At 31.6% G+C, this 13,470-nt stretch overlaps 2 protein-coding genes across 2 annotated transcripts; one reads left to right on the top strand and one right to left on the bottom strand.

The window, feature by feature from the left end:
* The first annotated feature begins 7,131 nt into the window (after positions 1-7,131).
* LOC18039078 (geranylgeranyl pyrophosphate synthase 7, chloroplastic) lies at positions 7,132-8,449 on the top strand. Its single transcript, XM_006430551.2, has one exon. It carries the CDS (start codon positions 7,190-7,192, stop codon positions 8,291-8,293), a length of 1,104 nt encoding a protein of 367 aa, XP_006430614.1. The 5' UTR covers positions 7,132-7,189; the 3' UTR covers positions 8,294-8,449.
* Positions 8,450-10,006: 1,557 nt separating this feature from the next.
* Positions 10,007-11,322, bottom strand: LOC18039077 (geranylgeranyl pyrophosphate synthase 7, chloroplastic). Its single transcript, XM_006430550.2, has one exon. The coding sequence runs from the start codon at positions 11,228-11,230 to the stop codon at positions 10,166-10,168; it is 1,065 nt and encodes a 354-aa protein (XP_006430613.1). The 5' UTR covers positions 11,231-11,322; the 3' UTR covers positions 10,007-10,165.
* Positions 11,323-13,470: the final 2,148 nt, after the last annotated feature.

The raw sequence follows: 13,470 nt of genomic DNA, 5'->3' as shown, positions 1-13,470 counted from the left end.
AAGAGACAGCAAAATAAATAAAGAGAAAATTATGGATTCGCCAAATATAAATAGAATAGAAACACTCTCGTGCCCAAACTCAAATACATTGTGATATTCATCCTTTTAAATTCATAAAACTTACCTTATGCTAACAATTTAAGTTCTTTTATAATAAAAAGTTCATATTGCTGCAAATCAAAATCCATCAATATATATATATATGTGTGATATGATAATATTATCCTTGATAAGATAAGTTGATTACTTAATTTATATTTTTTAATTTAAAATTTTGATACAAATATAAACTATTTGTATATTGGATTTTCTTTTAAAGTTTTTTTTTTCATAATAAGACAATTTCATTCATTCAATTTTCATCACGTGATGGATTGTATATTAATTTTATTTCTTACATAAGACAATTGATTTTGTCATTACTAGCATATAAAGTAAGCTTCAGTGAACCTTCAAATACTGCATTGTCCTGTTGTTTTAGATTTTAAGTCTAGAAAATAAAAAAAATTCTTAAATTAGTTAATTAACTCAACTTATAAAATATAATAGTCATAATGCATACATAATATTTTATTTTTATGATTTTTAAAAATAACTTAAATTGATTAGGGGCAATATAGACTTTTTAGTATAAAATAACTTAAATTGTTAGTGAAAAGGAATTAATTATAGCATTTTTAGATTTGAAGGGAATTGTAAGTTTTTCTAATTTATATTTGAGGGAAAAATCTGTAATTTTCACAATAAATAAATAACAAGAGGCAATCTGGTTCCTCAATTATATACATATAATTAAATCCATTAGCCCAACGGAGGGCATGACTTCAAGCCCCTAATCGTAATTTTCCTTGCATGAAGTAGATAATCTCCCAATAATTGTGAAAGTATTTTTGAGCTACCTACTATTCGACAAATTTTTTAGGTTTTGCTGCAAGAGTATTGATATTTGAAAGAAGAAGAATTTAATACAACGGCCATAAAGCAATTGTAAAAATTATATGGCGTTACAGTGTTAATTAAAAAATTAATATTATTATTTTTCAATTAACACTACAGCACTACACTATTTTAAGATTATTTTTCTCACCATATTGTCACTTTAGGATTCTTCATCAGTTTTTATGCTACAAATGTATGAATTCACACCTTCAATCTTATCCAAAAAAAAAAAAAAAAAAAAATCAAATCAAATCATAATATATCTGTTGTGCTTGATCCAGCAAGATGTTGATTTCAAGTCACCCCAAGATCCAAACTTAAGCTTAAACCTTCAAAATCAGAATCTAATTTGTCAATCTTAAACTCAAAGAAGTAACAGGAATCAAAGAAGCAACAAAAAAAGATTATATTGGTTCGGCTTCCAACTAGCCCACGTATATCCACTATGAAGAGAGAAGAGATGATAGATTTCACTAATTGGTGAGAATACAAGGCACAATGTTATTAAGGAACTGTAAAAGAATCGAATGAGCAAACTCTCAGACTTTATACATAATCATATATGGATTTAGAAACATCCCTAGACTGTGTCAACACCCGTTTCTGGATTTCTTACAAAACCCAGAACTTTCTCGCCTTCTTCAACAGCCATAACCGCCATTCTGAATAGCTTAAGTCTACGTGTCCCACGCGTACAAGCTTTAATTTCCAGAGCGGCAATTGAGCATGTTGCATAAGCCTTATGTGTTTAAGTGACACACGTGACAAATCATGTGTTTCACTTACTGCATCAAATGCCATGTATAGGATGACATACATGCCTAGCTGATGTTGAGAAATGACATGTCAGGAACTTGTTGACCGAGAAATCGACACGTTGGACAAGTCTGCATTTTCTGATTTCCAATTTACCGTCAACACTATTTGTAGATGTAATCGTCGTTAATCATAAGGGGAAATCTGTGGTGTAACTGTGGTACCGTACTATAGTTATATTCAGTCATTAAATATCAATGGACCTTATTAATTTAAGTGCATCCAACGGCTGAATGTAATTATGACACAGTACCACAATTATACTGTAATATAATCCTAATCATAATAATAATAATAATGACAACGACAACGACGGTAGTGATGGTGATAGTGGCCATCCATTTGGTAATATTTTTGGTCGGTCATTTTACGTCTTTCAAAAAAAAAAATATTCCAAACTTTTTTGATATTTTTTAGCAAGTGGAAAGTAAATGAATCATTTCCATTTTGACAAATATTAAATTACAATAATTATAACATACATCTCTCATGTGAACCACATAAATTATAAATCCTATAATTTTATATGGTTCAAATAAAAAATATATATTATAATTATTGTAACTTAAAGGCCCCTTCTATTTTTACTTTTCTTTATACTGATTGCTGGAAACGATTAATTTTCATTCTCCAAGAAGTAATGTGTGGTGGGACCACTGATTATAAAAGTCTTTGAAAAGTTAAAGCTTACGGCCCATTTAGCATGAAATTGGAATTGAAATTTTTTAACAAATATAATTTAAATTTACGTCTGTTTTATTCATTATATAACAAAATAATATTTTTATAATAAAATTTATTATATATATATTTATATATTTATTTATTTTTTAAACCATTAACAATAGCACAATTTATCAAACACCAAATTTTTTATAATTTCTATCTTATTTTATCGACCAACCAAAAATTACTTATTTTATTAGTCATCACAAAGTCTTAAAATAGGGACCACATTACTTTTCTAATGTTATTATAACAATATTGTCCTCCAATTCACGTCTCATTTTTAATCTAAGTATAGCTTTAATAATAAGTCTTGATTACATAAAATTCTATGAGACAAGCCACCAAAAATCTTTTTATTATGGTCGTTTTTAGATTTTAATCTCTAGACAAACTAATTTTTATTGACAACAATTAATTCTTTATCCACAAAATAAAATAAAATAAAATAAAAAACCATCATTTAAAAGACAATACCAACCGGACCCTAAATTTTTATAATATGTAATACCAGAATTCCGATTATGGAAACATATATTTTCAAAAATACCCTTACAACAATATTTGCAACTGATAGACAAATTAATAAATATTTCAAATAATTTGATTAATAATAATTAATTAATTTAATACTTTGAAACTTTAAATCAATTCGAAATTAGGCACAGTCACTGCCGGAGTCAACGTTCCCTTCGGCAACCATCGTCGGTGTCAGCAATGTAAAACGACTTTCCGTGCCACCACCGAACGACGATGATTTTAGCTCCACTGCCACCTCTCCGAACTATATTATAAAGTTTCATATTTAAATCAAATGACCAAGATTTTTTAAATATTCAAAATATTTATATGTTATTTATTCAATATGGCATTGATGATGTAATAAACATACAATTAACAAATTAAAAATATTAATAGAACACGTACTTTTGGTAATTTTACAAATACAATATGTAATTTGCTATTATCAGGCTTTGGAAGTGGCCGATGATAAATGATTCCCTTATATCTTGGTTGAAGTGATTTAATAGCTGCTGTTGCTTGCATTTAATTAGTTCTAAATTTCAGCCGTCTCGCTCTCTACATGTTCGTCGGATGAATCGCTTAAGGCGATTTGGTACTTCTAATTAATTTTGATGCTCCCATATATTCGGAGAGGGCAATTTTACTGTAGATTGTCTTTCGGATATGGATTTGAGTTGTGATATTTATACTTGGAGGAATTATTTATCTGAAAATATTTATAAAAAGTAAACGCTACCTTAATAGTAGGTTATGAGTAAGATTTGACAAAAATAATGAAATATGATCCTCTTCTAATCCATAAATAATAAATAGAAGGTTATATCTTTAGATATTGTATTATTGTTATTGGATATAAAAGCTCGAGATAACATTTTTTTTTTAGCTGAACACTGAATCAATGATAAAGATTTATTTTGAGTTTTTATTTTTTTTATTTCTCTTACCTAACAATTATTGATTTAGTGCTCGGCAAAAACTCAGCTCAGCACTGAATCTTTATTGTACGTCAAAAGATATAACCCATACACAACATTGATATTAAATCGTTCAATACGAAAGATGTATTGGCGACGATTCCACAAAATGCCAACACAAATAAATTGACTATTTTTAGATTACTGGTATGCAAACATTGACTAATGACTACAGCTCTATATTACTAACGTGTTACTAAATACTTACTGTTTTTATGTTAGTGATATGTAAATACCATCCATATATCAATGGCATGTGCATATTGACTATCTCTACATTATAGGCTTGTAAATATTGACTATTTCGATATGAAATATTTCTCCTTCCAAGAATTCCAGACTTTATAATGTTCGGGACCCTGTTTCCAATTTCGTAAACATATATTTTAGTATTTTGTAAACAAATATTTACAACGAAAATAGCTCACCCATCTCTATAATATTTACACGAAACACGTAAATGTTAATTATCTTTATATATGTGAAGGAGTCAAATAAAAACTAGCTCACCCCAACGAATCAAATATATGTGATGTTAACAACACAGGAGCTTGATCTAGTGTGGGCCATTCGATCACATCCCTTGCAACAAGTGATTTCTTCAACCTTTTAGCCAGTATTTCATCGATCTTTATATTATTTTCATGTTAGAAATTGATTGTTTCTATATACCTAGCACATAAATATTGATTATCTTTGTATTATTGACTTGTTAGTATCTATTATTTTTATACATTTATATGCATATTAGTAAATAAGTAGTAATTGGGTCTTATATGAAGTTACAAGGATTTTATACAATATATTATCTTATAAATTTATTGAAGTATTAATTTAGCATGTTGGCTCCATGTTAGAAATGAAAAAAAATTATTTGATCGAGATTATTAATTTATTGAGGTTTTTATTATATTTTTTAAGAAAAAATAATTTTTTGAATTAAACCTACTGTAGAGAAAAAGAAAATGATACAATTAAATAGTAATACAAAATTAGCACCATACTGCAGGAAAAAAATCAACTAAATACTTTTACTTATTCAATTTAAAGGCTGTTTTCAACATCCACAACTTTTCTATATAGGTCAATTACTATATAAATTAATAATTAATTAATTTAAAGTTAGATTCATAATGTACATGTGTGCGTGTCTAGAATCTTTTATAAAAAAAATATTTTTGATGTTGCTTCTTGTATGACGCTTTTGTAAAATATAATTTCATGTGAAATGTCTTGAAATTATTGCCGTAAAATGTGTGTTTTGTATTTAAAATATGTTTTCACATGAAATGTCTTCATTGTTGTATAATATTATAACGTAGAGCTAGCAAAACGAGCCATCTAGTCGTGTTCATATCGTGTCAAATTTAAGTGATCTCAAACTCAATCTATTCAATAGTCATGTTAAAATATTGAAACTCTAGCCCGACACGAAAAAAAAAAAAAATTATAATAGTCTTCTGGTTCGGAATTTTAAAGTGCGAAAAAGTTTGGGAAAATTTTAAAACCACACAGTTTTAAACCTAATCTGACACGGGAAATGAGTCATCAGGTAAATGAATAAAAAACTTTAACCCTAATCTGACAAGAGAAAAAATCGTGTCGGACTCGAACCGGCCCATTTAATAATTAAGTGAAATTTGATCATTCATACCTATTTATCCGTGTTGTGTTTATGTCAAGTAATTCGATCATATCAAATTTTGCCAGCTCTACTATATTGTGTGTTATTCTCTTTTAATCAAAATAAATAGGGTTGTTTACATGTTTTGATGTATTAAAAAAATAGCTTTTATTATGGCTTCACATTAATTAGTTAATTTATAAATAATAATATTAAGAATCTCAACATTTGAATCACAATGTTATGTTCCAAATAAATTCTTATTTAGTTCTTATATTTTGGATTAAATACTTATTTAATTATTATATTTTTAAAAGCACCTTAAGACACTTCTAATGTTAAATATGTTAACGGTTGAGTATACTTTTTCTTAAGTTTTCTAATAATATCCTTGCAATGATATTTTTAGGGACATTAATTAACTTATGTATAAAAAATTTAATTAACAAATTAACTCTGAAAGTAAAATAAAAATAAATGTAAAATTTTTTTTGTCACTTTTAGGATTATTTTGCTAAACTGTTTTTTTATAAATAATTATCAGCACTATTATTGCAACGGTATTGAATATTGCTTCAAGTTGGCTGGTTTTAATTTATTTATAAATAATTATTGACAAGATTGTTTGGAGGATATGAAAAATACTAGTTCTTTCAAACTAATAATTATTGGCCCCTAAGGGTGTGGTCGGGTTAATTGCAGTGCAGTTGTAGCCTCTATCAGAACACATGTTCAATTCTTGGGGGTGGTAAGGGGGTAAAATATGTATTTAGACTTGCCCACCCCCCCTTTACCTTTAAAAAAATTGATAATTATTGGTTAATTTGCTAATAAATAATTATTGGATAATTTAATTAAGTATTACTTAATTAGTTTTTTATGGATAAATTAATAAAATGTCCTTAAAAAATGTTGTTGCAATTGTATTATTGTAAAACTTAAGAAAAACTAAGGTATAAGTGTAACATATTTAACACTGGGTGTTTTGAGGTACTTTTAAAATATAGGAACTAAACATATATTTTGTCCAGAATATAAGGATTAAATGAACATTTGTCAACTACATTTTACTCATTTGTTAAATGATGGATTTTATAGTTTCTAAAATTACTAAATCACCATTGAATGAATGAATGCTACATTAAGATTTATGACTCAAATTGAGATTTAGATTTTGAAGTTACTAACATTGCTTTCATTTATAAAATACAGCTGCAACAAGGAATCCTCCTAACAATAAGGAGAGTCATTGCTCATTCGGCAAATCTTAGAAGGATCTTATTTTTAATTTTTTAAAGGTTTACAATGATGTTATTATTGCTATCAATTTAACACAACTATTAATCAATAAGACTAATATGACCAAATCAAGGTAGATGTACTTATTTATCAAGGTTTTAAATGATAAGTCAACTTTTGGCACCCAACAACGCAGTACTTATCCATTGCTATTTTTCGAGCCGTGATTTTTGTTAAAAACATTAATTGTACAATTTATTGTACAAGTATCAGTTCCCTTGCTTTCTATAAATATGAAGGGGCGCCATTCTCATCAAGAAAATTAAGATCACAAAATCTTGTTTCCATGGCCTTCTCAGCAACAATTCCTAGCTGTACCCATTCAGCTCTCCTCAAGAACTCCCCACTCAATTATTTCAAAATGCCCTTTATGATCCCATTTCCGAACTTGAAACCCTTTCCCATGAAAAATAACGCCTGCCACGCTGAAAACTTAGCTTCGGTAAAACCATCCCAGGGTGCAGAATCGATCATGAACATCAAGCCGGTAAAGATAGCTCTACCAACTTTCCAGTTTGAAGAATACATGACCAGCAAGTCGAGAAAAGTGGACAAAGCATTAGATGAGGCATTGCCCATGCAACATCCAGAAAAAATACACGAGGCCATGAGATACTCTCTTCTTGCTGGAGGCAAGCGTATCCGTCCTGTTCTATGCATTGCTTCATGCGAATTAGTAGGAGGAGATGAGTCCTTGGTGATGCCAATGGCTTGTGCACTAGAGATGACTCACACGATGTCCCTCATTCATGATGATCTCCCTGCACTGGACAACGATGATCTTAGACGAGGAAAGCCTACAAATCACAAAGTCTTTGGTGAACGAACCGCAATTCTTGCAGGTGATGCTCTTCTTGCCCTTGCATTTGAACATGTAGCAGCCAAGACCGTTGGTGTGTCAACTGACCGCGTGGTTCGAGCCATTACGGAGCTGGGTTCCGCACTTGGAGCAGAAGGGCTCCTGAAAGGACAAGTTACTGACCTTGACAGTGAAGGAAAGGATGTGAGTTTGAGTGAATTGGAGTACATTCATGTGCACAAAACCGCGAAGCTTTTAGAGGCATCTGTTGTTTGCGGAGTGATAATCGGAGGAGGAAATGTGATTGAAATAGAAAGAGTTAGAAATTATGCAAGGTGTATAGGATTATTATTTCAAGTGGTGGATGATATTTTAGATGTGACTAAGTCATCTACAGTGTTAGGGAAGACAGCAGGAAAAGATTTGCTGAGTGATAAGGCCACGTATCCAAAGCTGATGGGTATTGAGAATGCGAAGAAATTTGCAGACGAGTTATTCTCTCAAGCCACTAAAGAGCTTGCTTATTTTGAAGTTTCAAAGGCTGCCCCATTGTACCATTTAGCTAAATATATTGTTAGTAGACAGAACTAATTTACAGTTAAATCTCAACAAATTTATAAATTAATAACTTTGATTTCACAATAGATTTGATTAGTTAGTTTCGATTTGATTTGGGGCAAGGTGCTAAATTAATAATTTAATAAATTTGTAAAATAATATATTATAATAAAAAATTCTCGAGAACCCTGTTACTATGTGAACTAATAATTAACTAACTTATAATTAAATATATGATATTTTCGAGAGACTTTTGTAAAACATGATCTCAATGATGTCTCTTATTGAAATTAATGTCAACTTAAATCCCAATTTTAGCTTATTGTTAATGCGCAAAAAATCCTAGTGTAGCATTTTTCTATTGATAGAAACTAGAAACTACTCAAGGACTCAAGGTCCACTATCACTTTAAATGCTTTCTACTCCCATTATGAAGGTGCCGGTGGCGGGTAGGAAAAGGGAGACAAGTCAAAAACAAACTAAGTTCGTACTTTTTATATCGGACCCACTTTTATACAATTTAATAATTAACTACTTATAACAAAACCCACGTGATATTTGTAAGAGAGAAACATGTACGTTACAATCATTGTAATTTACACCTTTTATGTGAACCACATAAAATTATAAGACTCATAATTTGTGTGGTTTACATTAAAGGTGTAAGTTACAATAATTGTAACTTAGCATTTGCCTTTTAAGAGACGGTTGTCTCTTCTAGAAATTAATGTTGGCCTGGATCTCATTTATTTTATTTTAATTTATTTTATTTTTAACGTGAAAGAAGTTCTTCAACTCAAAAGAAAGCAACAAATGCTCACTATAGGCAAAATTGCGATGGAACAATGAAAAGTGCTTAGTGGTTTTTTGGTTTTTGTTTTATTAATTATTAATTAATTTTGTCCATCGCAATGAAAAATTTTGTTTTATTAACAATGAAAAATAGCGAGACAATGAATAACAAATAATTTTATTAATTAATTTTGCAAAATTTCACTTTATCCCCTCAAGTTACGGTATACTTTAATTTACTCCCATCATAATTAAAATTTGAAAACATCATTGCACTATCAATAATGTGTTCAAATAAATTATGTAAATAAATTATAAGTGATACATAACATTAGGATTCGAGTTAAATTTGAAATATTCTTATCATTATTGTAAATTAAGAAGTACGTAATTCGCGATTTTTTTTTTTTTCAATGTTGAAACGTGTATCATTACTCTTATAATTAACATAACAAAAATGGGGGTATATCATGTAATTTCTGCGAAAAGAATTAATTTTTAGTTTGAAACACTGGGCCAGGCGTTTTGCAAAGTCGGCCCTCTCGCATGCCGGGCAGGGCCTGCTGATCCTGAATCCAGGCCTCTTTTTTTTTTTCTGGGCCAACCCTGGACGGAAGAATAGAAGTTAAAAAAAAAAATTTTCTAATGAAATTTTTGTCGCAGTATATCGATATTTTCAAATAAAAAATAAGAAGAGAAGGTGAGAAAATCCCCAAAATGGAGGGGGTAAATGGCTATTTCCCAAATCCTGACACTGTCCATTGTCTCCAGTTCAAAGATCCATGAGCAGTGAGCACAGCTGTCGGCATGAATCTCCTTGACTTCCTCATAATGATATCATAATACTCATTAATTGACTTCCTCATTGCTCATCGCGGACCATTTCTCATTTTATGCATTGAATTTTGCTTTTTATAGGAAATTCACAGCAGAAAAGGAAAATTGGGTAATAATCTGGTGATACAAATTTTCTTAGAATTTCATAATTATGACTTTAATATCAAATTGCATATGTGTAAGGACACTCTGACCAACCAAACACCATAGTCACTCTCCTGTATCTTTTAATTAAACAAAACAAATGAAGCTACAAATTCTGATTGAGTTCATGAATTAATTTTGTCTACTGGCAATATAGTTTGCTAGAAAGTACAAAGGGGCCGCCTTTGACGCTTCAAAATAAGCAAGTTCTTCAATGGCTTGCCCCAGCAGCTCGCCTGCAAAACTCTTGGCATTTTCAATACCCATTAGCTTCGGATATGTGGCCTTACCACTAGCCAAATCTTTCCCAGCTGTCTTCCCCAGTTCCTCCGATGACTTTGTCACATCCAGAATATCATCCACAACTTGAAACAACAACCCAATACACCTTGCATAGTTTCGAACTCTTTCGACTTCAATCGCATTTCCTCCTCCGATTACAGCTCCGCAAACAACAGCCGCCTCCAAAAGCTTTGCCGTTTTGTGCACATGGATGTACTCCAATTCCTTCAAGCTCACATCTTTCCCTTCACTAGCAATGTCAACAAATTCTCCCCCCACTAGCCCTTCTACGCCAATGGCTGAGCACATCTCAGCAATGGCTCGAACCACACGGTCAGGGGAAACACCAGCGATATTAACTGCTACATGTTCCAAGGCGAGGGAAAGCAGAGCATCCCCTGCAAGGATTGCGGTTGACTCACCGAATACTTCATGACTCGCAGGCTTTGACCGTCTCCGCTCATCGTTGTCCAAGAAAGGGAGATCATCGTGAATCAGGGACATCGTATGAATCATCTCTAACGCGCAAGCCGCTGGCATGGCCCATGATTCATCTCCCCCCACTAATTCACACGACGCAATACATAAAAGAGGACGCACACGCTTGCCTCCAGCAAGAAGAGAGTATCTCATAGCCTTGTGTATCTTTACCGGAGGTTGCAACACCACTGCCTCATCTAATGCTTTGTTGACTTGTTCTGCCTTCCTGATCATGTATTCTTCGAACGGGAAAGTAGGTAGAGGTATGTCTGTTGACTCGAATACTGAGTTTTGAGCATGCCTGGCTTTGATTTTCTTCGGAAATAGTTTAAAGCGGAATATTGGAGCCCTGTAGGGTGATTTTTTGAAATCATTGATAGGATTCCTGAAGAGGGTTGAATTGCCATAGCTAGGAATTGTTGCAGAGACTGCCATAGTATAGATCTTAATTTTGTTGATGAGAATGGCTGGAATGGGGCGGCCAGGCGGCCGGTTTTTCTTTTCTACATTATGTATAGAAAATACAATGATATCTTTCTTTATTATTATTATTTTTTTCGGATTGTCACTCTGAAGTCCCTGTTGTTTTATGCCAAATCAAATACGCCATTGATTTTGAATGTTTTAGCTCATAAACCTCGCTTGTTCAACTCTTTTACAGATAGGCCCTTGACCTACATTAACCGTTAAAATCCCCTTAACGGATTTTTTGAAATGACGAATTTAATCCTTCAATTCTTCTTCTTCTTTTTACCTTGAAATTACCGTTAAATGTTGAAAAGTTCAGAAAACACAAATTTTGATTGTTATTTCATCTTTAACAATAAAATAAATTTTCTTCCTTTTTTTATAGACTCACACAATATAATGATTTTGGTTCATTACAATTAAGAAATTTGATCGGATTGTATAATTGCTTAGTATTTATGAAAATTGGAGGGTCTCCATTTGAATTTGAAGAAAGGTTGGGCACCCAAAATGTGAGAAATACATCATCATTCATTACTCAGTGAGATTTAAAGAGAGAAAAGAGGGTGAAAAATGGCGCTACCATTTTGCCCTCTCAAATACCTAAGATGTAATTGGTGAACGTCAATCAACTGACTTGTGTGAAAAATTTTAACAGAAAGGACTGCAGTGTAAAATTTTGAAAAACTTCTGGTTTATTTAATTTTACAGGAAATAATAGGAATTGCTGTGTGATAATCCCTACTTTCGCTCAAAATTGACCTTTGAATATTCCTTTCTATTTTTCATTTGTTTGTAAAATATGATATAACACAAGCACTTTGTATAAATATTACTGTAGAAACTGATTTAACGATATAATATAGACAATTCGAAAAATATAATAATACAATGTAAGAATTTTACTTACATCTTCAAGGACCGATAGACTAGCGGATACTATCGACTTAATAACGTTCTACGTTGACTGTATACTTAAATGATTTATTTTTGTATATTAAAGGCATTTATTTTTTTATTTTTTTCCAAATACGTTCCACCACCAAATACCAATTGCTGTCTTTTTCAACAGGCGTTATGACTGAAAACGGTAGAATAGAAATTTCACAAAAGATGGTAAAATAAAAGTGCTTTGAACCAATGAGTGGATATTTTTTGAATTCAGTCTTGAAAATTCAACCAAAACAGATACAAAGCCAAGCTAATGCTTGTCTGTTTTGACATAGTTACTAGGACATATCTGTACACTGAGCAAAGCTTTCATTGTGATGTCAGGGGTAAAAGACACACACGCAACTGATGCAATATTAGGGGTAAAAAAACAAACGCAGGCTTAATGATTTCTTCGTCCTGGAATGTTGGCACCAAAGCTGAGGCCTGAGTGTGCAGCATAACTGACTTTATTTTCTATGGGGGAAAGATTCAAGTGAGGAAATGGGATCTCACGTTCGTTTTTAAAATAATTGATTGGATTTCTGTGGAGGACTGAATTGCCATAGCTATGAATGGTTGCAGAGATAACATCCATTGAGAATGGTTTTGGTAAACTTAATAATCTGTTGATGAGAGTGGCTGGCTAGTTTCTGTTTAGTTATTTATAGAAAGCGATGGATTGATAGGTGCTGTTTTGGGAGATCATGTTATTGTTTCTAGTACAGTAACTATCATGTACATTCCTTTTGTTTCTTAGTTAAATGGGTCAACATCAAATTTGGCTTAGAAAATGAGCACCTGATAATATGCTTCAAGCACTCTGAAGGTAACCATGCTTCTATGATGGATCAGCCGTTCATTCGCAACTCAGTTCGTTGTTTTCAATGAACTATTAACTTTATCATCAAGTGAGGAAGTCCTGCTAGATTTACATATTAGGGAGAAAAAAAAAAAAAAAATCTCCCAAATGAGCAAGTGATGCTAAAGCCTACCTGGGTTAGCAAGAGGATTAGATTCTGAGCCGGAAGTTGCAAAAAAATATTCAACTCCAGCCATTGTCTTGTTTGATTTTCATTATTTTTAAATTCAATCAGAATCCTGATAAACAGATATTCCTTGTTTCAACTGCTGCGCGACAGATTAATAGCTTGCAATAAATGATCATGTGTATATATAAATGTAGCTTACAAATATCTCTTCCCACTTGTTAATTTCCAGAAGAAATTTTTTAACAATATTCTCACTGTCTGAGCTTTATTTTGCAGGCACAGCTC

The sequence above is a fragment of the Citrus clementina genome, unplaced genomic scaffold, assembly GCF_000493195.1.
Source record: "Citrus clementina cultivar Clemenules unplaced genomic scaffold, Citrus_clementina_v1.0 scaffold_6, whole genome shotgun sequence".
NCBI lineage: Eukaryota > Viridiplantae > Streptophyta > Magnoliopsida > Sapindales > Rutaceae > Citrus > Citrus x clementina.
Note: the sequence above shows the minus strand (reverse complement) of the source record. Positions and strands in the feature narration are given on the sequence as shown.